We start from the raw sequence: 24,755 nt of genomic DNA on the forward strand, positions 1-24,755 counted from the left end.
ATGTGCACCAGGCGGTTTTGGAGCAAAACTTTCCACATTTTTAAAAAGTCCTTGCTACAAAGAGGCTATTTATAGTGTTATTCTAATAAAGAGCCAAAACAGAGCAGCCTTTTATTGGAATTTGCAATAGAGGGCATTACGCTGAGGCCACCCCGTGCATAAATACCATTTACTTTTTGTGCAAAAATTGGCCCGGAGAGCTGAAAATTCAGCTTGTATTAGCAAAGAGCTCATTTAGGTAGGAATGTCTTAAAGAGTTTAAACAGCACTGGCTGAATTCAATTAATTCCACGTGTGACAATGTCATTTCATCCTAATTAGTTAAGAACTCAGAAATAAGAATTAAAAAAAAAAAAAAAATACTATCTCCTGAGACTCCAGAGAGATATGGGGAAAGTTTTTAAAGTTCTGAAGGTTGGAAAACATGTTTCAAACAGCCTTTCTCCAGCCCAGACTCTTGACAGCTCTGAGCCTAAATAAGACTAGTAACAATAATAATAATAATAATGTAGCCTTGTCTTCCAGATGAATATAAGTGGGCAAGAGACATCAGCAGAGAATTCATTCAGGTTTGCTTCCCTGTTGCATTCTGACCACATACACATCGTCCCCTTGTGAGCAAAAGTTGCGGGAGAGGATGCCTTACCTCAAACAACCCAGGGCCAGGGGAACTTTCTCTCTCTCACACATGGGGAGAGAGGGGACACTGCCAAGGGATGCTGGTGGCCCACCATGAGCTCAGATTCTGTGGGGGTTTCAGGAGACCAGAGGCATCCCGTTCTGGTTTCTGTGTTCACCCACTGAATGTGTATAAACTGATTTTTATTTTATTTTATTTTATTTTACAATGAAGCTGTCAGCCCTTAGCGGAATAGATGGAGCAAGACACGCACACACATGGCTGGAAAACATCTGTAGGACTGCAAGGTTCAGGCTGCTCTGCATTTAAGCAGTAAGAAGGTAAAGGCTTCTCAAGGAGTGGGGTGAGCTACATAGCACTGAAGGGAAATTACAGTACAAATTCTTCCCTTTGTCTCAAGCTTCTCTCTTTGCATGTCATTCTCTAAAGTCATTATCTGTGCTCACGTGGAAGTCAGAGGGTCAGGTGCACAAGTGGATTTGCTGACTTCAAAATGATCTGTTCCTTTGTTCGTATTTAAAACAAAGGGAAGTCAGTTATACTGAAGGCTTTTGCTACAGCAGAGGTATGCTAATCAAGAAGAGTTAAGCCTCTCAGAAGCCTCACTGCAGGCTTTATTAACATCTCCGACATTCATAAGAGTCTTTGAACCTTTGATGCAGGAGTGAACTAAGCGTAAAACAATTTACTCTGCTCTGAAAAAATCCCATAGGTCTACTAATGGCAGAATAACAGCCAGCAGCCTTGGAGAGCCTGAAGATATTGTTTTGAAATGTTTGTAAACAAAGTACAAAAAGAGACATTTTAAATATTTTACTTAAGTTGTTATTACTATTTAAATTACCCAAGTGTGGTTGTACTTCTCACAACAACAATGAAGTCAGACTTTAACGTAGCTTATTTCTCTGGAGATGTTAGAATAGGGGAGTGTTTTGTAAAACACATATGCCACTCGGAGTGTGCATGAAAACATCATATCGGAGGTTAGCTAGAGGAGAATTTGCCTCCTTCAGAAAGGATCTGTAGCAACAGTTGCTTCTCTTGCCTCTATTAACCCCAAAAGATCGCAGGTTGATGAGTGGTTGGCATTTTTTTTGTGAAGATCTTTATGCGACACCAGCAATAAATTACATTAAACTTATGTTTTCTTGTTTCTACTGTGCAGCTACATATATATCCTCAGGTTACTTCAGTGTTTTTCATACAGATGCTAACGAGGATAAACCTAATTAAAGAACAGGTATTTAACTGGCTTATCTTCATTTGGCAGTCAGCGTGCACAGAGCAAGGGCTTCAAACAGCCTAAGGTGTACGCTGTGCAATAGCTCCCTCCCTTACGCTTCAAATAAATGAGAGTATGCTATGAATTCAGAAACCACTTCAGCCTGTTGTTAACTTGATGCTTTGATTTCTGTTCTGATGCTGTTGCTATGCCAATTTGAGACAGCAAAATAGCCTGTACAGCATTTACTGAAAACAGCGTTCGTCAATGGGGAAAAAGGAAAACAGGGGGAAAGATCCAGACATCAGTGTGGTACTCAGAGAAAAATCTTCTCTGCTCTTACATCCCATTTTCCTGCATGTGCACAGAGCCCTCTCCCTGACCTTGAAAACATGGCTTTTCACCTCCAGTTTGAAGGAATTTCTCAAAACGCAAAAAATTGCTGCTTCTGGCCAGCTTTCCTCTGAAAGCCAGGCCATGCTAAAGCTAAGGCTGCCTGCAGCCACCCCAGCCCTCCACCCTGCTACCCGCGCGTGCACGGTGACTCAACGTGTAATGACACAGTCACACATCAGTTTTTCCATTGAACCTGTCCCATCTGACAGCTTGCAATGAATGAAAGAGTTGAGCGGTGTTTATTTTTATCCTGTCTTTTCTATTCGAGCTCTACTTTTTGGGACGAGGGAACTAGGAGACCTGTGCAGGCTGGCAATGCAGTGTTGTCATTTCAGCTCCTGGGGAAGAGGGGAGATCTTCCAGTTCTTCCGCAGCAGTGTATTTTTGACATGGACTACCATCCTGCTCCGTTTTGCAAAGGAACACTGTTACAGGTACTGCAAATGAAACGTTTAGTGGGACAGCTGGCCACAGGCTCCAGAGACACTCACATGGACAACACAGGCTGTGCTGACAACTGCTAGCTTAACGAAGCATGGGCGTGCCAGCAGAATGACAAAAACATTTACGGTGCTTCCTTGCTCCTCGTTTGAGCAATCGACCCTCACACCGTTTCCCCGTTTCCTTCACTGCTGTCCCTCTGCCATCAGAGGCGGGATCTCCTCGTGCTTCTCTCCTTCTAACCTTCCCCGTGCTGGGGAGGTTTGGCAGGAGGCTGACAGAGGGCCTGAACGAAGGCCGGGTGCTCTCTAATTCCTCAGCACTTTCTCCTACCCCCAGATTTCCTCTTCGATGCTGGCTGATCCTCCCCTACAAGCCCACCCACTCCCCCTTCACTGCTACTGGGATTACTGGAGGCATAAAATCTTCCTCTAGCTGTTCATAGCTTCGATGGGCAGCAGCTTGCCCGGCTGCTTGCTCCTGCTGATCAGGTATGCTGCTCACCCAGCAGAAACAGCAAAGCGTGCAACTTTACAGCATAAGAGCCCTGCGGTGAAAATTTTGCTACATAACACATATGAAACAGAGCGTTTGGATCCATTCATCAAGTGCTTTTGTTTCTCCACTTTGCAGAAGGAGACAATATGATAAACATTTGGGGTGTGTGCAGTGGGAATGACTTTGGCTCTGTCTGCTCTTGAATAAGGACTCCCATTTCCTCACGTCACCTCCTGTTTATGGATCAGTCCCACCAACCTCTATGACAGGAGAGCAGTTCAATCACAGAGCATCATGTCATTCATTAGCACTGTCCAGGTTCATTTCTTTCTCTGGCGCGATGGGTGAGCAGGCATGCTGGTTTCCTAACAGATGCAGGCACCTGCGGTCGGTCCTTGCCCAGCTGTGCATCCTTCAGGTGAGCTGCTCACCTTACGTGACAGGGGCAGATGCCTGAAATGAATTGCAGGGCAGTGAAACAGGGAAGAGCTCCTGAGTGTGATCGTGTACAGGTCTCCAGGACATTGAAAGTGACTCCAGTTGCTCACTGCTTTGCTTTTGTCATGTAATAAAAGAAAGCAGAAAGTGATGACAGGACAACATTTATGGTATCCATCAGTCAAAAAAACTGGGAGGCTTTGTAAGAAACCTTTTCCTATGATTATCCACACTCACATCTCACAGCGCTTAATTAAGACTCGGCCCATCCCATCTTCCTTTCCCCAGATTACTGCTCAGTGGGTACCACAAGGGGAATGCATTGAACCGAGATCATTATTCAAAAGCTCTTGATGGTTCCTGCAACACGAGGCCCACAGATGAGATCAAGGCTTCGTTGTTCTAGGTGATACAACCACACGGATGTCACGAGTGCCCACTGCAGGGATGGCAGGGAAATGAGACCAGAGATCACAGCGATCTTTGAAATACTACCCCCAGCTGCTTGTTCGAGGATCTGCTAAGCCAGCAGAGTTCCCCAGAGAGTGACATTACCAATATCTCTCGGTGAGCTGACTCCACAGGCTAGAAAGGAAGAATAATATTTCAAATAAGTGGACTGACAGAGTTCAAAGGGATAATAAGCATTTAAATTCAACATGAAAGACATCTTCCTCTGCAGAGCTCTAGCATGGAATGCAGCCAGGCAGATAAACTATTTAAAAGCCCCTTTAATCAAGACTATTAACAAAGAGATTTTTGTCTTAATTAAAAACATCCCCCATTCAATCACATTAAAGAGAAAGTGATACAAAATGTAATTTATTTTTCTATTTGAAAATTTTAAAAGAACAGTAAGAACATTTTTCCTTGCAGAGAATCACTGCCTCATTAAAAATTATCTTTGAGAGAAGATTAATTTAATCTATTCCATGCTCACAGTTTCACTTGGAGTGAACTGTTGCGTTCATATTTAAAAAAAAAAAAAAAAAAAAAAAAAAAAAAAAGTAGAAAGCCTGCTTTTTTGGCTTCCCAAATGTTTAATTTTTTGACCACGAGCAATAATGAAACAGGAAAATGTTTCTTCTCAGAAATCTCCCAGGGTCTCAGAAGCAGCTATAGAAAACAACGCTAGCTCACATGTACAGAACATTTTCTTTCTTTGCTCTCTTGGAAGGAAACCATGCTTCAAGGATCCTGTCCATGCTGTTTAAGCTGGAATATTACCACGCACTGGTATCCAGCAAAGCCTTTCAGTGAGCACCAGGTAGGGGAAATGGGGCTTCAGGGCTGAGGTCCAGATAGATTCACCTTGCAAGGGTGAAGAACAAGAAGAAAATGAACAGGACCAGATAAACCCCTTAAGGTTGGCAGAACCAGGAAAACTTCACACAGAAACACAGTTTCTGCATGGAAATACGTAGTCCTTAGCAGGACAAGGGTTGCTGTTCACTTCATTTTCAGCCAGATTTGCAGACCTGTGTGGTTACAGAGGAAGAGCAGCATATGGGACGGGCGTGAAACCTCCCTGAGCCTCCCACACGGTGCTAGGTCTGCCAGCTAAGAAACCTAACCCCAGGCAGGGAAAATATCACCATCTGACAGAGTTTTGCCAGTGTGAAGCAGCATTGCTCACAAGCTGTGAAGCGGTTCAGTGGGACAGCCGTGGTGACGCCAAGGCCAGATGCTGTTGGTATTACTAGATCTGCAGAGGCTGTAAGGGTCATTTGCTCATCAAGCTCCTGTTTCTTTTCCCTCCTCAGACTTTGAGGTAACTTCTCTGCTGTGACTCAATCTTCCTTCCCCGGCTGATACTGACTAAGCAGGCAGAAGAAGGAGCATATGTAGTAATATATCAGATACAGCAAGGCAGTGACACATCTAGTTTATAGTACTGCCACGTCAAGGTGCATTTTACCCTCTCATGATGGCCAAAGTGATCAAATACCCAATTACCTGAACTAAGAAGCCACATGAGAGCAGCAGAATAACCAAGCACCTCTTGGTGAAGTGGATGGCCCCACGCAACCACCTGTCTGTACATCCAGGTTCTTCCATATCCTCCTCAGCCCCACCACACTTGGCCACTTCCAAGTGACAAATATTTCAGCCCTGCTGTGTTGTGGTGGTCACACTAACTTTGTCCTGAGGTAGCTGTCCCACTCGGGCAGGAGCTGCACCATCAGCAGCCTGCTGGACTCTTGCAAGAGTAAGATTGCTCCTTACATAAAATACCATGTATGTATATACTGTCCTGCATAAAATACTATGTATGTATACGCTGTCCTACAGACTGCATGGGTACAGTGGGAAGGAACATCTGCGTCATCATGGTTATCTAAGCTTAAAGTAACCTCTCAAGGTGGGTCAGTCCCCTCATTTTGCCCTTCAGAAACTTGATGACATACGCTCATTTTCACCAGCCTCTATTGCCTCATTTCTTAGAAGGACAGAGCAGACCTGTGCCAGTTTATGGCAGCAGGCATCTGGCCCCTTTCCCCCCATGAGATGTCGTAAAGCTTACTTGCTTACTAAGCCCTGAGCATTGCCTTGTTCTGCTTTGTGTATTACAGACAACCTTTCCTTGAACATAACATTTCTGGAGATGCAGAAAAGGCAGGATCTGCCTGAGGTATTTGCATTGTTCCTAGGCAATAGGTTCCTATTAAATCTATTTGCCTGTTACTTGAAACTAAATCCATTTGAGGGTAGTTTGATGGCTTTAGTTAATTAAACAGTTTTTTATTTGATGCTGGTTACTCTTAAATTCAATGAAAAAAAGATTATTTTCAGTATTGTCTCTTCAGATAAGAAGCATTACCTGCATTTCCTTATATAACCATCTCTTAGTAAGTAGCCCAGAAAGATTCGTTATTGCCTCTTGAAGCTAAAGAAATGTCAGAGGTATTAAAACATTGACATTTTGTTGCAGTTAGATTTGTGAGATAAACCAGACAGCTGCCTGAAGGCAAGCTACAAGATTACTCATCCGATTTTGTTGCTGTGATATGGCATTGTTGCATACAATTACCGTGACTCACTCCCTCTGTTGTCAAGCTCTACACCAACCGCCTTGCCCCATTTGTCATGTTTATAATGGACTCTACAGAGCCAGCACCAGAAACCCAGAGCTACTTGTAATGTTTGTTTTGATAATGAAATAAAGAGCTTCTCAGAATCCTTATTTCCTTTACCAATGCAAAGTGAAATGCTGCATGTGACCCATTCAGAAGATGCTGAGAAAAACTATACTAAATCCTTCAGGTACAGAAGGTTTGGGTAGCTCAGCCATGTCTGAATGCCCTAAGAAAAGATTTATGTTTATTCTAAAAAAGAAAATAAAGATTTTTTTTTCTTCTTTCTTTCCTTCCTTCCATCCCTCCCAGTCCCATTTTCATTTTATTACAGTCCTTTCCAAGAGCACTGAGTAGATGAGATGAAAATAACTTGCCTGGTGCCAGGAGGTTGTCTGTCTGTGCACTCAAGATGCCCGTTCTTCTTGGTCACCTACTGTGACCTCTGACTATGTGCAGATGTAGCTCTGTCCTTCAGCTCTGTGCCAGTGCCTTTGCACTTCTTATTGCCCCTATTTTTGATCTTGCCTGATTTTAAACATTGCGAAGGCAGACAGCAGTCATTCCACAAGAAAAAGGCAGAAGCAGCTTTGTTTTCTCTTTCTGTTGGCCAGGACAGCCTGCGGGATGCCCTGGACTTATTTCATCGGTTCTCCAGGCTGTCTGAACTCATTGCAGGTTACCGTGAGAAGACTATTTCCCTAGCACATTTCTTACCTTCCTCTGAATATGTTTCAGAGACACTGAATACTTCTGGGAATCACTTTCTTTTTCAGAGAAAGCAAACAGGATGAATAACTTATTGACAGCTGTAAAAAGCAGCTTTACTTGTCTCCATTTTGTAGCAAGAAATGTGCTCTAGCAGTACAGCAGTGAGATTTGGCTGACGGTGTCACGACTTCTCCTCTAACCCATGATCTGGCTGGGCAGCCAAAGCAGTGCAAAAACAAAGGCCTGGGTAACATTAAAAAACACCTTTCTTCAAATTCTCAGCTTTGAATTACAATGAATTTTAAAAACAAAAAGCCTACCACCACCATCTCTGCAGTCTTCTTAGTGCAGGGAAATTCTGCTCAAACTCCAGCAAGACATTATTGCCTTCTCACTGGCTCTGTTCTTCGTGTCTTCGTGGTCTTCGTGTTTCCACTGGGTTTTGCAATGGTTCAGAATAGTACAGTAAAACTCAGAGAAACAGCAACAGCCTCAGTAGGGGGCCCTCTGCTTCAGTATACCATGCATTTTTCCTTTCTTTCAGCTGAAGGTGAGCACATCAGTTCAAAGCCAGATGTCCTCCCAAGAGCATGCTTGAATGTTCTGACTGCTATTTGATAAGGGAAGTAGGGGAAACCCACAAAATAATAAAAACAGCTCAGAAGCTATGAACTTACTGAAAGATATTGATACTTTAATCGATTCAGGTTACACTTGATGATCTCTGGAGATCCTTTTCAACCAATACCATTACAGCTATGTCATATTAAAGCCACCTGAAATGTTAGAAGGGAAGCACTGGAAAAATCAATACAAACTTTTTCTAAGACACCAAACTGTTGATTGTACAAAGACACAAACCTAGCAGCAGTATAGAGCGTGTAGCAGGAACACCGTGCCAGAGGGAGGCAGCGACCTGTCTTCTCAGTGGCATCACGGTCCAAGATCAGAGCAAACCATGCATGACACTGTCCTCTGCAGCTGGACCACTTCCAGACGCTGGTTTGCTGAGAGAGCCGCCACCTCCATCCTGCCTAGGACACTGCATGCATCTCAGTGCAAGTTTAGAAGTATTTTTAGTAGTTTATTTCAGCAGCTCTTGTGTACACACGTGCACTGCTTCCTTTCAACCAGTTATGTCTACCAGACCTTTTTCTGCCTTGACCACAGCTCGACTTATGCTGAGTCACAAACCGTGGCTTATGATGTATTATTTTTTTGCAAATATTCCAGATTCCTACTAGCTGTAAACCTATGGATTGGTAGAAAAAGAGGCCATAGATGTTTCTAACTCCTTGTGAGTTATTTTATTTTTATATATATTCATATATATATAGGTGCAGGTAGGCACCTATGGTATTTTCTGGCATGACAAGATGGGAAGCAAATGCACTTGTATTCACATTAATGCTTTTAGTCTTACTTATCTTTTGAAAGGTTTAAAGACCAACCTCCACAGGAGCATTTGTAGGTTATGGTCTTGTGTGTTTTTTCCTAAGCTAAGCTATAGAAGACATTCTCAGTTTTTTTCTCTCTTGTCCATTGGAAACAGTATGCAAAGCCTTGTCTCCATGGACACAGCATAAGTCAAATGGGATGATAGTTTCTTCTAAGTCCTTTTCTGTCATGACCTCCCAAAGACTCTTCCCCAGACCCTGATCTCCAGGTAGAAGTTATCTCTGTTTGTGCCTGAGGTCTGCTGTCTGCTTTTCCTGCATGGTGCATTTCTGCCTTTGTCTTTGCACTTGCAAACCATGGTAGCTCTGAAAAAAAAAAAAAAAAAAAAAAGCAAACTGTAACCCCCCACTTTGTAGGACTGGTGCCTCACCTTTCAGCTTTTCACATGGAGCAGATAGCTCTGCCTGCAAGAGAGCTTGATCTGTTTGCTTGTTTATCTTGCCTGAGACACAGCCATTGTGCAGAAAATCTCAATGAAGTTTAACGATTCCAGTGAACCGTCACTTACCACCTCTGTGAACTACAAACCAACACAGTCTGAAAGTAAACCCTTTGGGCAGAAAGAAAAGGAAGTCAATAGATTAGAGAATGCAGGTATGACTATGAATAAAGCATTTTCCAGCAAGTTTGGAAAACCACCAAAGCAAATAGACAGAGTTATTCATTCCTGACGGGTATTGTATATGTTTCTTCCAGGTGTGTGCATGAGTGTTTATTCATGTGAGAGGAGTTATCCTACTTCTGCCCTTTTAGCTCCTCAGTTTTTAGGATTCCCACTAGTTTTCCTCTTTAAGCTTTTCTGAACCACACTGATTGCACAGCAGGATGACCTCCCCCGGTTACTGCCAGCCATTGAGTTTTCTTTATCATGATAAGCAAGAACTCCCTCAGCTTTGAATGGCAGGGTTTCTTCAGAGCAGAGGCAATGATTTATTTCTCTCCTTAGCTCATGAAGAAGCCTGAAAACTGCAGGGTGTATCCTGAGCTCACAGGAAAGAGACTTAATGTCTCTTGGTCAAGAGCCCTCTCCCTGCCTCTCAAGAACCCAAAGGCCAGGAAAGTCCATTCAGTAAGACTGTCCTGACTGTGGGTTTCAGCCTGTTTTTTGAATTATCCCATGTTAATTGCCAGCCTATGCCATTAGAAGCATGCCCAACACCTCAGCCTCAATGTGCCCTGCATATCCTTTCCTTGCTGGTGCTATATCTAGGCTCTAGGCTCCAGAAAACAAGAGTCGAAACAATATGTTGCTTTTTTATATCCCTCTGGTATTTAGCCAATAGAAATTATGCCACCCAACTGCAGCTTTCACATTTTTACAACTTCAAGACCTCTGTTCATGATGCTGATAAATGAGAATCTTTCTAGGTTAGTAGTTTAGACATCATCTTGTATATCAGTACTGCCTCATATCAATTTTTGTGGTAACAGTCCATTTGCTCCAGACTGGGCCAGAAAGCTCTAACTGGGCTGTTCTGTTGCATTTGCCCAATGTCTTTCCATTGAAGGAAAGGAATGCCAACATCAGGATTTTCATTAGATTTCCCTACATTTTTTTTTTTTTTTTTTTTTTTTAAGAGAGAGACAGAGTGGTCATATTTCTTTGGGTTCACTATCTAGTTCTAATTTGTACATTTGTATTACCATTGCTAGGCCTTCTGAAGTGATCCCATTTCCATGTGGATGCTTTAGCTGGAAGTCTGCTGTATGAAGTTTCCTTCCGTTTCTTCTATATACACTCAAATAAGAGGAATCCAATAACACAAAAATAAGTTAAATAAGAGAGAGTAACTGTGCAAGCCAAAAGCTATGTTCCCTTGCTTCGGAAGCAGAAAAAGGCCCAGAGAAGTATTCCTCCTGTCTCCCAAGTCCATTTCCTCTTGCCAACATGTACTTTAGAAGCCACTGTATTAATAAATAACAAAACGCCCAGATAAACCCACAAGTCAACACAGCACACTGGGTCCATCTATACATTTTCATATGGCCCGTATTTGAGTGGAAAGTTTTCTCAGACTCAAATGTGAAACACATCCCCTCCCCAGACCTCTCTCCACATCCCCTCTTCTTCATCCAAGTTTTATGCTCAAGTCTTAAAAGTCTATCTTGTGCTCAGAAAAGATGTCCCAGGGCCTGCCTAAAAGCCTCTCATGTGTATTCCAGGGCAGATGCAACCCACAGGCAGCCCAAGCTTGGCCTCAAGCCTGGCAGGTGAACAAGAGCTCAAAGTGACATGGACATCACCATCAAATCTCACAGGACAGGGACCTCACCAAATGAGCATCAGTCACTCATGTCACAGCTTCTAGTTCTCCTCTGCCTCCAGGGTGCAGGGAACATGGTACACATCTTGTAGAACAACCTAGCAAAAGCTCAAATTTAAAAAGAAACCCTGCTGGGCTTTAGTTGCTTTTGGCCCTATTTTCTCCTAAACCCTGGTCCCTGCCCACCATCCTCTTCCCCGAGGCCTCCTTCCCTCTCTCTCTCCCTCCCAAGGCTGTCCCACAGAAGCTTATTTTAATTTCCCAACATTTCCTTTCCTTTAATTTCCCAACCATGTTCTCCTTCCACATGATGTCTCTCTCCTGGGAGGAGGACACCATGCTTCTGCCTCAGCACCCCCATGTCCTCCACCCTCCTGCAGCAGGAGAGGTCCCTGTGTGTCCTGAGCCGTGCAAGCCCAACAGGTGAGGCTCAGCCCAGGGTCCTCACCCAGACCTGACCACATCATGTGCAGGGAGGAAAACAAACCACCCATCTTTCTCAGAGCAGGCTGCAGCTTCTAGGCTTTGTTATGTTACTCTTTCCATCACCAAGAAAGCATGCAGGAAGGCAGCAGAGCCCAGCTGGTCAAACGGGGCTGGTGAGAGCATCTCGTGATGTGAAGTCTTGGCACTGCACTCAGCGCAGGCGGGCGCTGCTTGAATTTCCCCATTTATTTTGGGTGAGGCCTGGGAGACAACCACACAGCACTGCAGGGCGTGTGTTTAAGTGCCTTGCTGAGCAAAGGCCAAATTTTACGTAGAAGAAACAGGCAGGATTTGCGTAATTGTGGAAAAAAAAGGGGGGGGATCTTGTCAGTAAGGCATGGAAATGAGGAACATATCAACATATCAGCACTAAATTACCCAGAGGTGAACATTTGGGTTCATTTTTCATAGTCTTGCACATCTGGCCAATAATGAGAGGTGATCTACTGAAAGTTCTGCCTCTGTATGTGAGCCTCTGTTAGGTGCTTAGGGGGAGGAATCGCCCCAACTCGATGCTTCATTTCCTGTTTTAATTTCATAATGGACAGTTTGTATTTCCTACAAACAACAATGGGATCTGTTTTCTCTCCCAGGAGCTTGCTCGCTGCATTTGGTAGACGAGCACGAGAAGGAAGCAGCCTTTAGAAGGAGGTGGGCGTGCTACCCACCGTGATGGGCATGGCAGCACCACAAAGAGCAGCAATCTGCCTTGAAGGGGAAGATTTCCTGTTTACCCCGAAGGACAGCAAGCTGTTTATAGAAGAACACTCTTTCATATTAATGAAAGGGTTTGTGGTCAGATTGCTGGCAGCTGAGCCCAGCCCCAGGCATCTGACAGGGACATCAGGCAGTGCCGGCCTGGGACACTCTGAGCAGCTGCAGGGGCTCAGGTCTTTCCTCCATGAAGCCCATTCCCCCATCCCAGCCCTGCTGAGCTCCTGCAGCTCTCCTGGAGGTGTCAGTGGTCTGATCCCTTCCCTGCTCCTTTCCTTCAAACCACTCTGTGCCACTGAAGGACATGACTTTGAAGTCTGATGAGTTGCCCAAAAGGCAGTCTCCATCCACCTGGGGTGGGAGCTGCTGGGATGAGATTCACACCTCTTGCTGGGTGCCTGAGCATGCGGGAAAGCAATAACTCCAAGCAAAACCCATGTATGTTCTTGTTTACTCATAAGGAAGCGTGAGGTGTGTGAGTGAGACGTTAAGCAGCCTGTATTTCACGGGGTGGCTGCCGGGAGTGCACTTGGTAGCTGCTGGAGCCCACAGTTACAGGCTGTGGAAGAGATAGATGCATAATTCATATACTTTTAATTAAATGGTGGTGTCTTGCAATATATTGCATTTACTGTAATTACATTTATCTCCTCACACTCTTCGACCTACTGAAGCATCACTTTTTTTTTTTTTTTTTTTTTTTTTTTTCTTTCCCTTTCAGTTACAGTCTGAGCATAAACAACACTAATTGGACTTTAGGACTAGACGTGCCAAAGGAGCTGTGCCAGGCTCTCCCCACCAGAGGTAGCAGTGCCAGAACAGAATACCCGAGGGCTACTCAGGGTGCTGCCCTGAGGTGACCCAAAGCTGCAGGAGACCAGGCCTGCACATCCTAGAGGTCCTCTTTTGGGCTTTTGGGGATTGCCTGAGCCATTTCAGTGTTGCAGAAAGCTTTCTTTCAGGAGTAGGATGTCCCTAGAAAGAGGAACCTGGAGTTTTTACTGCTCTATATGTAGGCAACGCACCCATCCAGATGTGTCCCCCTGAAGACAAGGCTGCTGAGACCTACCAAGACACACAGTTTTCTATTGAATTCATTGCTGACCCCCATGTGGTTTTATGATGGGCCCCATCAGGTGCAGCGAAGGCAGCAGCTTATCTGCACCTCCCAGCATTTGGGTGCACTGAGCTGGGCAGGCGTGGAGCAGCAGCCTCAGGGACAGGTCTTCTGTGGGAAGGTGTTTCACACCACCACGGGTGGGACACAGGGCCGGCAGTGCTGGAGCCTGAGTCACTGCGCTGACACAGCTCTCCCAAAGGGGGAACTGAAGTCGTGCTGCTGGGGAAGGATGGGAGGTGGATATCCCACAAGTGGATAAGGGTGCAAGTTGCTTGGAAGAATCCTTCTGACTGCCAGGAGAAGGTTTTTTTTTTTTTTTCCTCTCCAGGAAGGTATTTAACAATTTTGGTTTATTAGCTGCTGCTTTACAGGCTGGATTTTTATTTATTTATTTTCTCAGCACACATACATAAAGGAAAAAAAAATACCGTTTCACTGAGACTTACTGGCATGTTTCTCCTGCAAGAGCAGGTGGGCAAACCCAGAAGTTTGTTATTGATCTTATTGCGAGAGCAGTAGCTCAGGTTTGGCAGGTGAGAGGTTGTGCTCTTATTAGAAAAAAAAAAAAATGTAAAAGAAGAAAAAGAAAGGAAGAGAAGGAGAAAAGCACCCGGCTTGTGCTGCCCTTGTGATTTATTACACATAATATGCTGCAAGATTAACTCCAGCTGAGTTGCTGTGGAGCTGCTTTGGAGCACCTGAAGGGGATTAATGAGTTGTCAATTTGGCTTTATGAAGAGATGAGACCCCCCCATTCCTTTCTTGTGGTTCAGAGTTTGGCACAGTAGCATGGAGCAGTGTAGCTGATGACCTGACAAGAGGTCACCTCATGGTGGTTTACTGGCTGTCAAGGTGGCCCAGGCAGCCTAGGTGCAGATCGCTGCTGCATGTGTAGGAGCACCTACTGATGGCCAACAAAAGCAAGGGACTTTGGAAAGGCCAAAGATCTTGATTGGAAAGGAAACAAAACCAGTGGTGCTTGTGTGTGAGGGGAGGGATGCTGATGGAGGGTGAAGAAAGCTGTGAAGGGGTCTGAGGGCACGTGCTGAGCAGAGGAGGACTAGTGAGGCAGCATGGAGAGACATGAAGGGGCTGAGGAGCAGGTGGGTGGAAAAGAGACCTGTTTGTGGTGGCTTGTGTTAACCAGCAAGTTGTCCAAACAGCATGAACCAACACCAAGCCTTGGCTTGTCAGGCTGGAAATGAAAAAATGAATGACCTCCTGGGCTGTGAAGCTAAACTCAGCCTTTCCCCAGCCCCAAGCTCTCCCCTGGTGACCCTGGAGGTGCCAATGTCTTCTAGCAGGGCAGGACGGGGCCCACTGCTGGGGGTGCTCACAGTCCACCCCTGAAAAAACAAACAAACAAACAAAAAACAAACAAACAAAAACTTTCCCCCTCTTGCCAAACCACCCCATGCCTTTGCCAAGCCTGGAGCTTGCAGGAGGGCCCAGCTCAGCTGGAGCAGGCAGCAATTAGCACAGAAATCTCATTGTTTTATTTTGTTGTTTTGGAAAGCAGCAGGGCAAATAATTAAATATAAAAAATAAATCTTGAGTTTTTTAAATCATTAGGCCCTGTGATGCTAAGCCTCAGTGACTAAGTATCTTTGAGGAAAAGAGTTTATGTTGTGTTTTTCTTGCATTTCCAAAAGATTTTGCTAATGAAAGGCAGTGGAAGAGCTGTGCAGGAGGGTAAGTGGCTCTCGGTTTGCAGAACAGGATAATCAGTGCATGAAGCAGTAAAGATCCACGTGGCTTTTACGCCTCACTGCTGTGAGATGCTGTGCCAGATACTTTGATGGCAGAGCTGTGTGGCCACTGGAGCGGTGTACCACATCAACTAGCATCAACTGCATATGTAATGATACATTTTTATACATGTAGCTTTAGAATAAACTAAAAAGGCAAACAACGTTTTAGGTGGTGCTTTGCTGTCAGTGCAGACAGCAGTGGATGGTGTGGGTTTTGCTGCTCTCTTTTGGGGCTTGTTCCACCAGCACAGGCACCTTCCTGCCCCTCTCTGCAGCAGGTTTTGTGCAGCACAGCCAGGCTGGTAGCTATTGTCTTATCTTCCCCCTGCCGAGTCAGTCGTGCCTGCACAACGGCTGTTTTCTGCTCTAGAAAGCATGTCCCCTGAGAATTTATCTTAACGGCCTTGTGTCCAGTCCCATAGATCAGTCATCTGATAATAAAACCAGAAATTGTTCAGATTTACGTCTCTGAAGTCCTCACACTTCTCTGTCCCGAACAAGTTATATGGGAGTGTTTGCTGACATCTTAGAGGACAGCTGCTTGTTCCCCTGCACCCCAGGACACTATTTCTTTAGCAAAGACATGTATTAAGGGGAATTAATTAACTACGTTTGCTGGCTGCATAATCAATTTTCTTGGAATAAATTGAGCACTGATGGAGGAACGTTGATCTGTTGCTTTCCCTGCACAGAGATTAAAAATAGATGAATACCCAGCTGGAGAAATCGTGATGGGATCATATTCCTTCCCAATATAGAGTTTTGGCAACCTCAGAAAATGGGGTGAATGTTACTGGGATTTCATTTCGTAAATGCACTGTGAAAGTGAATGTCAAAACGTCCTCATTTAGAGATCTTTGAACAAAAGGAAATGGAGGTGTTTCATTCTGAAGCAACTTTTCATTTAGTCATTTAAAAAACAGCAAAATCAAGGGAAAATCTAAGTTAATTTTTTTTAATTGTGTGAAAAAAAAAAAGCTATTTAAAATTCTATTTAATAATACTCCTTAAACACGTTTATTTATTTATTGTGTGTTCCTTCATAGATCGATTTAATAAATCAGGGTCTTCCAGCGCTGTGTCAAGTGGACGCTTTCTCCCCACCCCTCCACTCCAGTAGTGCTTTTGCCACCTTTTGAGCCCCAGATCAACGACCAGCAGCATGACAAGGTTCATGCTTCTTTACTTTGGTCCTGACGATGTTTCATTGCTCTGGTATTCATCAAAGCATGCCCCAGCTAGTGACCCAACACATGACTGGCATGCTACAACGCAACTAGGTGTTTCCTTTGTATATATATTGCCCCCATGCCTCCTAAGTCACTGATTTGACTACAAACTGCTCGGACTCCAGGATATATTTTTCATTTCATTTATTGCAGGCATGAATACAGGAACAGGTAAACAGCTGAGCCGTAAAAGTTTCTCTCCAGGAATGTTTTCAACAAAATGCCATCAAATACTGCCTGGTGATACACGCTGCTACTATGATGGAACAAAACAATGTGAGCAATCTTTCTTTAAAGGTGCTACCCACCAGTCAAAGCCGCAGCTGCCAAAGAAGCCTTCTCCTCCACTTGCTTGCTCCCTTCCCTCCTTCTCCCTGCAGGTTCTTTTACGGCACTTAACTTTACAAAACACAGTTGTGAGGCTGATCTTACATGCAATTACAGATCAGCACCCACCAGTATATTTATTGCAAACTCCTTGAACATCAGGACATCAAAAAAAAAAAAAAAAAAAAAAAGATAAAAAAAAGAAAAAGGAAAAAGAAAGAAAAAATATTCCATTGCATAACTACGAATAGGTTTTTGTAGCCAATGAACCAGAAATGTATTCAGAAGGAAAAAAAAGAAAAAGAAAAAGAAAAAGAAAAACAGGATATTTGTAAACAGTTCAAACAAACCATGATGCTGCCTCCAGTGAAACATTTCACTGCATTGCCAGCTCTGTTTCAAATGGGCACGTAGGCTATCTGTTGCAAGAGAGTTGTGAAGCCATGAGCTGAAACTTCTGAGGAGTTAATTTTCAAACATTGCACTTTCAGGGTCTGAGCACATTTGAAATGTGAAAAATCTGCACACACTGTGGGATCTGATAGAGATTTGGGATCTCAAACAGCATTTCTTAAGGAAACCTGGTTATTCCTTTTAAAATGAAATAGTGAAAACACCAGAACCACACAAAACCAAACCACAACTGGTTGTCTCCCATGAGAGACTGCAACATGAGAAAATATTCAACTCCTTGCATAGCTATTTAAATGGCCGATAAATTTTGCTGGAATCACCCAAGCACGACAACATTGCGTTCTGCCACTTTGCGACTTCACACTTGAAAGCTGGGCTCTGCTGAGGGGGTCGGAGCACCCCGGGGCATTACCCCAGGTGGGCTTTGCTTGCGTGGCGATAGTAGGGGGGTTTCACCACCAGCTGCTCCCAGACTGGACACAGCTCTAATGATGCCTCCAAGCTTCTGCCACCGTAAGCTCTCCCAGCTTTCTGCTCTCCCCGTAAGGGATAAAAGCTGTTCTGACAACAGGGTGTTTTTGGTGGCGTGTTTACACCTAACGTGCAAGGCTTTTGCTGGCAGAGCTACGTCAATCACAAATCGTACCTCAAAGGACCCCTGGAGGATGGAGCCGTGTTGGCAAGGGCTTGCAATGTAGACCTAACCAGAGGGACCGAGAACGGGATTCATCTCACTTAACTTTAAGCAATATAAGGGTAGACTTTTAAGTCAGAGGCACCTCCAGAAGGCAGTCCTTCTCACCTCTCTTCAGGTGAGAGTTGGGCATGTAACGTTAGGTGAGATGAACCATTTCCCAGGAGAGCTGAAAAGACAGACTCCTTTCAGCTGCCCCTTCTTGTCACCAGCTCTGGAGACCATGCTTCAGAAGGCTGCTGTTTAAATGTGTTATCTTTACACGTGTCAATGTACATGATAATGATAGCCTGTGCTGGGCTTCATGCTGCCACAACTACATATGCAAGCTCATTAAAGCTAGCTCAGATACCTCTGCACTATTATACAGACATACCTTCAGGCAGAGTATCCTTTAACACCTGTAAAGTTAAAGCCTAGGGGCAAATCTAGACTATGTGCCCCTCGGCTACGTTCACATTGACTTTGTCTTGTTTGCAGTAGTTTTGGGTAACAGGTGTCCTGAGACTGTAATTCCCAACCAGAGGCGAGGCAGGAGTGTTTATTCAAAGGATGTGAAAACTGAGATGCTTAAGCGTGGCTGAAGAAAGTACGTAGTAAGAAAGAACAACGTGATGACATTCTGCAGTTAAAAGTCAAGTTTGGTATCAGTCAAACATTTTGAATAAAGCTCCATTAGACTGCAGAATAGGAAACAGTGGCAGCCAGTGGATAAGACACTAAAACAAGACAAGGCAACATACATGGGGTTGTTCTGTGGGACCTGTCCCACTGGAACCGAGTGGCCACATGAGCCTTTCCCTCTCCATCTGGGGGCACCAAGGAGGGAGGACTCTGCCCTCTCCCAGGTATGCCGGAGCACGCCCCAGCTGCGGAGACCTGGCCATTGCAAAGTCACCTTGGTTCATGTTTTTTTTTTTTTTTTTGTTTTCCAGTTCTGAGCAGTTCAACTCAAGAATTTTTACACAAGAGGAGCAAAACACTGCATTGAAAATAATAAACTAATAGCTTGTTTAATAGCCAGATAATCAGATGGGCTGGTCTGAGTCAGGCATTCCGTTTCGCTAAAGGCTTTTGCATACGTGACCAGACTGCCCCAATGCAGGTAATTGGATGTCTGTCCCCAGACCTGAAGGAATATTGCAGGGTTCCTAATGTCCATTCCAAGGCAATCAGTACAACCAAAGGGTGTGCTCAGATCTGTTTTATTCTGTTGTGTTTTGTTTTGTTTTGTTTTGTTTTCTTGATAATGACTTTGTGAAACAGCTGCCAGCTCACATACAACTGGGGGCTGTCTAACAGCAGGCAGCAGACCAGATTCAGCTAGTGTCAGTGTTGTGCCATTCCTAAACCTACTTTGCTTTCCTCTCCCAAAACAGCATCGCTGATTAGAATCCTTTACTTATTCTTCCAATGCTCAGTTTTACTTGGGTGCATATCAAAGGTGCTGTTGCTTCTCCATCTACCAGCACCTTCTGTGAGGCAGTGAGCAGAGAGTAATGGGAAACAAAAGATTTTCCCCGCCTTCCTGATCTCTTCACAGGGATTTAAAGTTCCTAGTTCATTTTTAATAAACTTGGATTGATGGAGAGGTACACGGATACATAAGGAACAGAAATGCCTTGGCACTGTAACTAAAAGATGGACGGTGTAGAGGTTGTATCTGATTACCCAGCAAAGCCATCGGAGTGCTCTGAAATCTGCAATCCAGGTGTGTTTCTGACTCCTTGTGCCCATTCCTCACATTGAGCTACTTCATTACATTTTGCATTGCAGGTCTCTACATAACACTTGCATTATCTATTTTACCCTATTTTATGGCAACGGGAAAGGTTTGGGGTTGCCGGATTTTAACTGGGGAGCCTACTGCTAGTTTCTTGTCCCAATAAATATGAAATAGACGAGTCATTTTATACCTCTGACATTGCAATCCACAGTCCTATAATGCTCTCAAGATTATCACATTTCAGCAAAAGATCACAAGATAACTCTGAAGGAAGCTCAGTCTCACAGAAGTCACTTCCCAGCCTCCACACAAACGGGTTAAGCTGAGATAAAGCCATTGCAATCAGTATCAAATTAAGGACGATCTTTTATCTTAATACAAACTAGAGAACACAGTGTACAGAGTAACAGAAAAAAAAACATCTTCAGCCACACAAAACGCACAAAAGCTTTCCTGTTGGAATAGTACCTTGTAGCTGACGGTCAGTTGGTGGTGGCTTTGTAGAAAACCCTGCACTGCTGAACACAGGGAAATGGAGAACTATTTTTTAAAATTTATTTTTAAATAGGAACCTGTTGGTTGCATTACCTGCATGCCATAAACACACTCCTTGAGGTCCTGCTGACAGGGGAACACCCACCACTGAACCTTGTGCCTGAGACATTTCCACCACAAGCGCAGGCGGCCTGCATGTGTGAAGCCAACCTTCAAGGCCTTGCCCCTAGGGATGTGCTGATTAGTAGTGTGAAAAATGGGTAGAGACACAGCAAGGCCACAAACTATTGTTATTTTTTAATGTGAGCCATCCATTACTGCTGGTCAGGAAGGTGGTTTGTCTATCCAGGAGGGAAAACACCCTCCCTGTATAAGCTGTGCCCACGCTGATGCGGCTCTGCAACCTCCAGCGCAGGGCAGAAGCCCTCTGAGTGTGGGCAGGCCCTCGTGCCTAGGCAACCTGGAGAAGTTAAAACTTCCCACTGAGTTAAAAAAAGTCAGTATCAAGCTAGAAAGTCAGTAGCAAATTACTTTAAACAACAGTTTGTTTTTTTTATCTTTAATGGAAATAAAGTAAGATTTAGTTTCAGGTTTAGGTCAAGATGGCGGACTATGGGGAGCGTTGGGTGCGTATACCTGTACGGAGGGGTGTCCTCCCCCTTGCAGCTATTTATATCTCTGAGTAAAGGTTAAGGTTAGGAATTTAATAAGACAACCATTCGTTTTTCTGTGGAGACTAACAGTCCTGGGGTTAGGATGTAATAATCATTCTTCTGCTTTAAAAATGATTCTTTAACAAATAGCAGTAGCTCATTGCAATTTTCAGTTGTACAAAATGACATATTTTCTATGTTACTATCAAAATATTCTGCATAACATTAATTTCTGTGCACTTATTAACATATGTACAGAACAGTGTTTCCCAATAGAAATCAGTATGCTCCTCGCTGATCCTTTTTGCCCTAGATTTACCAAAACCAAACCTGAAATTAACTGTGTTAATAGTATAAAATCTCAGGAGAGACAAAGGATTGAAGGTTTATTTCCCAGCAGCAAACGAATAAAGGAACTCCTTCAAGTTAAAGTCTAGCCGAGACTTAATTTTAACCGACCGTGGTGAATCCAGGCGAGTCAGGATTATCACACGTTTTCCCGATGCATTATGTTGAGTACACAGAAGCAGAGGAATGTAAACAGACAGAAGGCACATGAAAGGCCCCAATCCATTCTCCATCTGACGGAAGCGAGAATTTCATAATTCTGTCATCAAGAGTCTTTTCATCATTTTCTCTCTCTCAAGTTCACGCCTCAGAGTCTCAGCGCTGTGTAATTAATGCACAAACAGCCAATTATGGGAACAACAATAAGTCTCAGATTTCAATTTAAAATAATTAACATTTTCAAAATACCAAAATACCAAAGGAGGGGGGAAAAAGGTCAGACTCAATTCAGTGAAAAGCTGATAACTGATCGCTGATTCAACAACAAGTACCGCTTGATATTTCTGAAGAGCAAACAGAAGCAAGAAAAAGGACACACAAAGACCCACATGGCAAAACAGTTTATGTTTTAACCTCATCCCCATTAAAGGCTGTTGATTTCAAAGGAAGCTGGACTAGGACTCTAAAAATAAAACAAAGCAGCTACAGTACATGCCAACAGACAAAAGACCGATGTTGCAGCCCTCTGCTCCTCAGCATGATTTGAGCTGGGAGGGACAGCTACCTACACTGAATTTAGCACAGCCCTACTTCACCTGCACCCATCAGGGTGGGGAAGCACAGCCTGAATGTCCTCGCTCTCACATCAAATTGCTCTGAAGCCTGTGGGCTCTGCAGCACTGGGAGTGCCCTGGGCTGCTGATCCCATCTCTTAACAAATGGCACGGGGGAATGAAACCAACTGCTTGCTGTGCTGTTCTGGGAATTAAGCAGCTAATGCTTGGAAAGCAGTTTGCTGACATTTTGTTCATGGACAAGCAGGGCTCATTTGAGCTGGGAGCATCCTATGGAAGCTGAGTTTAGTACTACAGCTTCAGAACTACACTTCCAACGTAACGGTGCATTTTTAGGTGAGTTAGCAATATTGACCAAGTGTGCAAGTGCAATTAAATCAACATCTGTCAAAATAGTTCACAAATGAAAGTGAAAATTGACTGTAAATCCAAAAGTAAAAAAGGCTAATGTATTATGATGCCAAGGAAGGATTTTTCTCTTCAGCATAAGCTTAGGACTTCTTATGCTCCAGAAGTATTGAGTACATCCACTCCTGCATTTGTATTCAGTAAATTATCAGCTTGGGAAATTCAGCTTTGATTAAACTCTGGAATAAGAAGCCAACATGCAAAACCAGCAGGATGGGAGAATAGAAACTGAATGCAGCTGCTTGTGGAAAGATGGGATGGCTTTTTATTTCTCTGAAAAACTATAAGAAAGACCACTGTAGCCTGACATTACAAAACAAAACAAACGCAAAACCAAAAAAAAAAAAAAATCAGTGTCTGCTTTTCATTTGGAAGAGCAGGTATTTCTCAGCTTTCCCCCATGGACATTTAATTTCAAAAAACAAATTGCAACAGCGATTATTAAAGGAAAACCTTTGTGGTTCATGGAGAATGACCTGCCTGAGGAAAATCTGCACAACCTTTTCTCTACAGGCCATTGGCCGTAGAAATGGTACACTGCTGGCTGCAGCAGTTAATTATTTTTTTATTTATTTATTTTTATTTTTCTCGGAGCAAATGGGAAGTATAGCTATTTATTTACAAAGCCCACTTACTCTAAAGTAGGTGTCAAGCAGCAACTGAAAATCTTTTGGTATCAGGAGGAAAGGCACTTTAGAAATAGGGTGAATTTTCCCCACTGTAATTATGACAGAAAAAGGGAAATCCGGCTGACTCCCTCACTGCACAGAGCATCATAGCATTGCTGTGAAAGAACTGCACTGTACCTGTCCGCCAGCGAAATTGGTTTATGTGACGTGTATATTGTCTGCACCGTTGGAGTTGGTATAGTCTCTGCCAAAGATCTCAGGACGGGTGAAGGAGAGACCGGCGATAGCTTAGGCGACGACTGCACCGCGCAGCACTGCAATTTGCTGTCCGTAAATTCTGCCTACAACAAAAAAATGCATACAGACATGGAAAGGAAAAGGTGTATGTTAGCTTCTACTGCTCTTGCTTACCTTCACCACCCAATTCATTGCCAAACACTCAGTAGCAGCAAGCCCTAAAGAGAAGAGGAGGCTATAGCTAGAGCTGCCCAGTGCAACCCCTGTGGGCACGGAGCAGGCCACCCCACTGGCAGCTGTGCCCGAGTATGAGCCTGATGGCTCTGTGAGATGAAATGCCCTGTGTGGGACTGGCAGCGTTCAGATAAAAGGCATAATCAGTCTGGAGAATGCTGCTTATGATTGCGTTTTCCCTAAAAACAGAACAGCATGCTGATGAGAAGGGTTTTCTGGACTGTTCTTCACAAGTCCTGTTCAATTTGCTTTGTGGGTCCTCTGACTACACTGTTTTGTGGCACCCACTTGCAGTCTGGGTTTCAAAGTCCCTGTCCCTCAAGAGGAATGCTCTCCAGCAGCAAGTGATGGGCAATGTTAAACCAATGTTGGAAGTGCTGGTTACAGACAAATGGCCAAATTTTTCATGTGAGGCGGGCCAGTGCTGCAGGGTTACAGCAAAGACTGATCCTCCTATGTGTCTGGGAGGGAAGGGATGAGCCCTAAAAATAAATTAGCCCTGCCTTGTGTTTTGGCAAGCATCATTTCTCATACCAAACCATACTGGCTAGTGCCTACAGTGCTTGCATGGCCCTGACCTGGGAAGGGCACAGAACAACTTCAGTTTGTCAGTGTGTTGGGACCACTAGGGGATGCTCCTGCTGACACCAGCTGAATTTCTGTCCTGGCAGCTCTTCCTCCTGCTCACACTTTGTGGCAGGGAGGAAAAAAGTCACCATTGTAAGGGAGCATATGATATTTATACAGTTCTTTGAATAGCAACTTTTCTTTCTTAACTAGCTCTCAAAATCTGCAAGCCACATAGTATTAATCTAAACAAACAAACCAGTTTAGTCATTGGGACAATTATCTGAGCCCAGGAAGGAGTGGCTGTGGTAGGTTTGCTCACTTATTCTAATTTTTTTAGCATGTTTCTGCTTGTGTTTCAACTAAAAGCATCTGATATGCTCCAAGACAAGCATTGAAGTAATAGGAATTCCATTAATACCACAAAATTAATCAAAATGCAAAATGTAAAACCTACTAAAGAAAGCCTACCTCTTCAACCTTGGTCAATTTTATGTGTAAATTCTAGCTAATACAGCCTGTTCAAACTTCTCTGTCATTCAGCTTTCAGAACTCAGCCTTATGGGCTACAGGGCTATGGCATTTGGAGTTCCTCTCATAGGATCCCAGTCCTCTCAGGGCCGCCAGATGATATTCATGGCATGAGCACAAGACACCACCCTGTGAGGCTGAGGTAAATTCTCCCAGCCTCACTGAAATCAGTAGAACTATGGCAAATTACACTTGCTGAAGATTTGCCCTGAGTCCTCCATTGTGTTTGCTCCAGATAATGGTTTTACTGTATATATCCAAAGCATCTTTTTATAACTGTTTACAGAGTATGTTTGAAAAAGTATATATTTAGTTG

General features: G+C 43.9%; 1 protein-coding gene and 3 long non-coding RNA genes across 4 annotated transcripts in view; 1 reads left to right on the forward strand and 3 right to left on the reverse strand.

Annotated features, from left to right (window-relative positions):
- Window positions 1-749: 749 nt before the first annotated feature.
- Window positions 750-4,687, forward strand: LOC118163036. Its single transcript, XR_004748804.1, has 2 exons — window positions 750-960; window positions 3,924-4,687. It is a non-coding gene; the product is annotated as an uncharacterized LOC118163036 (long non-coding RNA).
- On the reverse strand, window positions 3,205-8,157 carry LOC118163035. The gene is made up of 3 exons (XR_004748803.1): window positions 7,741-8,157; window positions 4,131-4,220; window positions 3,205-3,752 (listed from the first exon to the last, which is right to left on the reverse strand). It is a non-coding gene; the product is annotated as an uncharacterized LOC118163035 (long non-coding RNA).
- A 940-nt stretch (window positions 8,158-9,097) lies between these two features.
- On the reverse strand, window positions 9,098-11,898 carry LOC118163034. Its single transcript, XR_004748802.1, has 3 exons — window positions 11,591-11,898; window positions 9,249-9,428; window positions 9,098-9,183 (listed from the first exon to the last, which is right to left on the reverse strand). It is a non-coding gene; the product is annotated as an uncharacterized LOC118163034 (long non-coding RNA).
- An 8,058-nt stretch (window positions 11,899-19,956) lies between these two features.
- LOC118162004 (band 4.1-like protein 4B) overlaps window positions 19,957-24,755 on the reverse strand; it is a 66,599-nt gene continuing 61,800 nt past the window's right edge. The window contains exons 10-11 of the mRNA XM_035317877.1: window positions 23,048-23,211; window positions 19,957-21,420 (exon numbers count right to left, since the gene is read on the reverse strand). Coding sequence (XP_035173768.1) covers window positions 21,351-21,420; window positions 23,048-23,211 — 234 coding nt within the window. The 3' untranslated portion in view covers window positions 19,957-21,350. The remainder of the gene's footprint in view (window positions 21,421-23,047; window positions 23,212-24,755) is intronic.

Source organism: Oxyura jamaicensis, chromosome 2, assembly GCF_011077185.1.
Source record: "Oxyura jamaicensis isolate SHBP4307 breed ruddy duck chromosome 2, BPBGC_Ojam_1.0, whole genome shotgun sequence".
NCBI lineage: Eukaryota > Metazoa > Chordata > Aves > Anseriformes > Anatidae > Oxyura > Oxyura jamaicensis.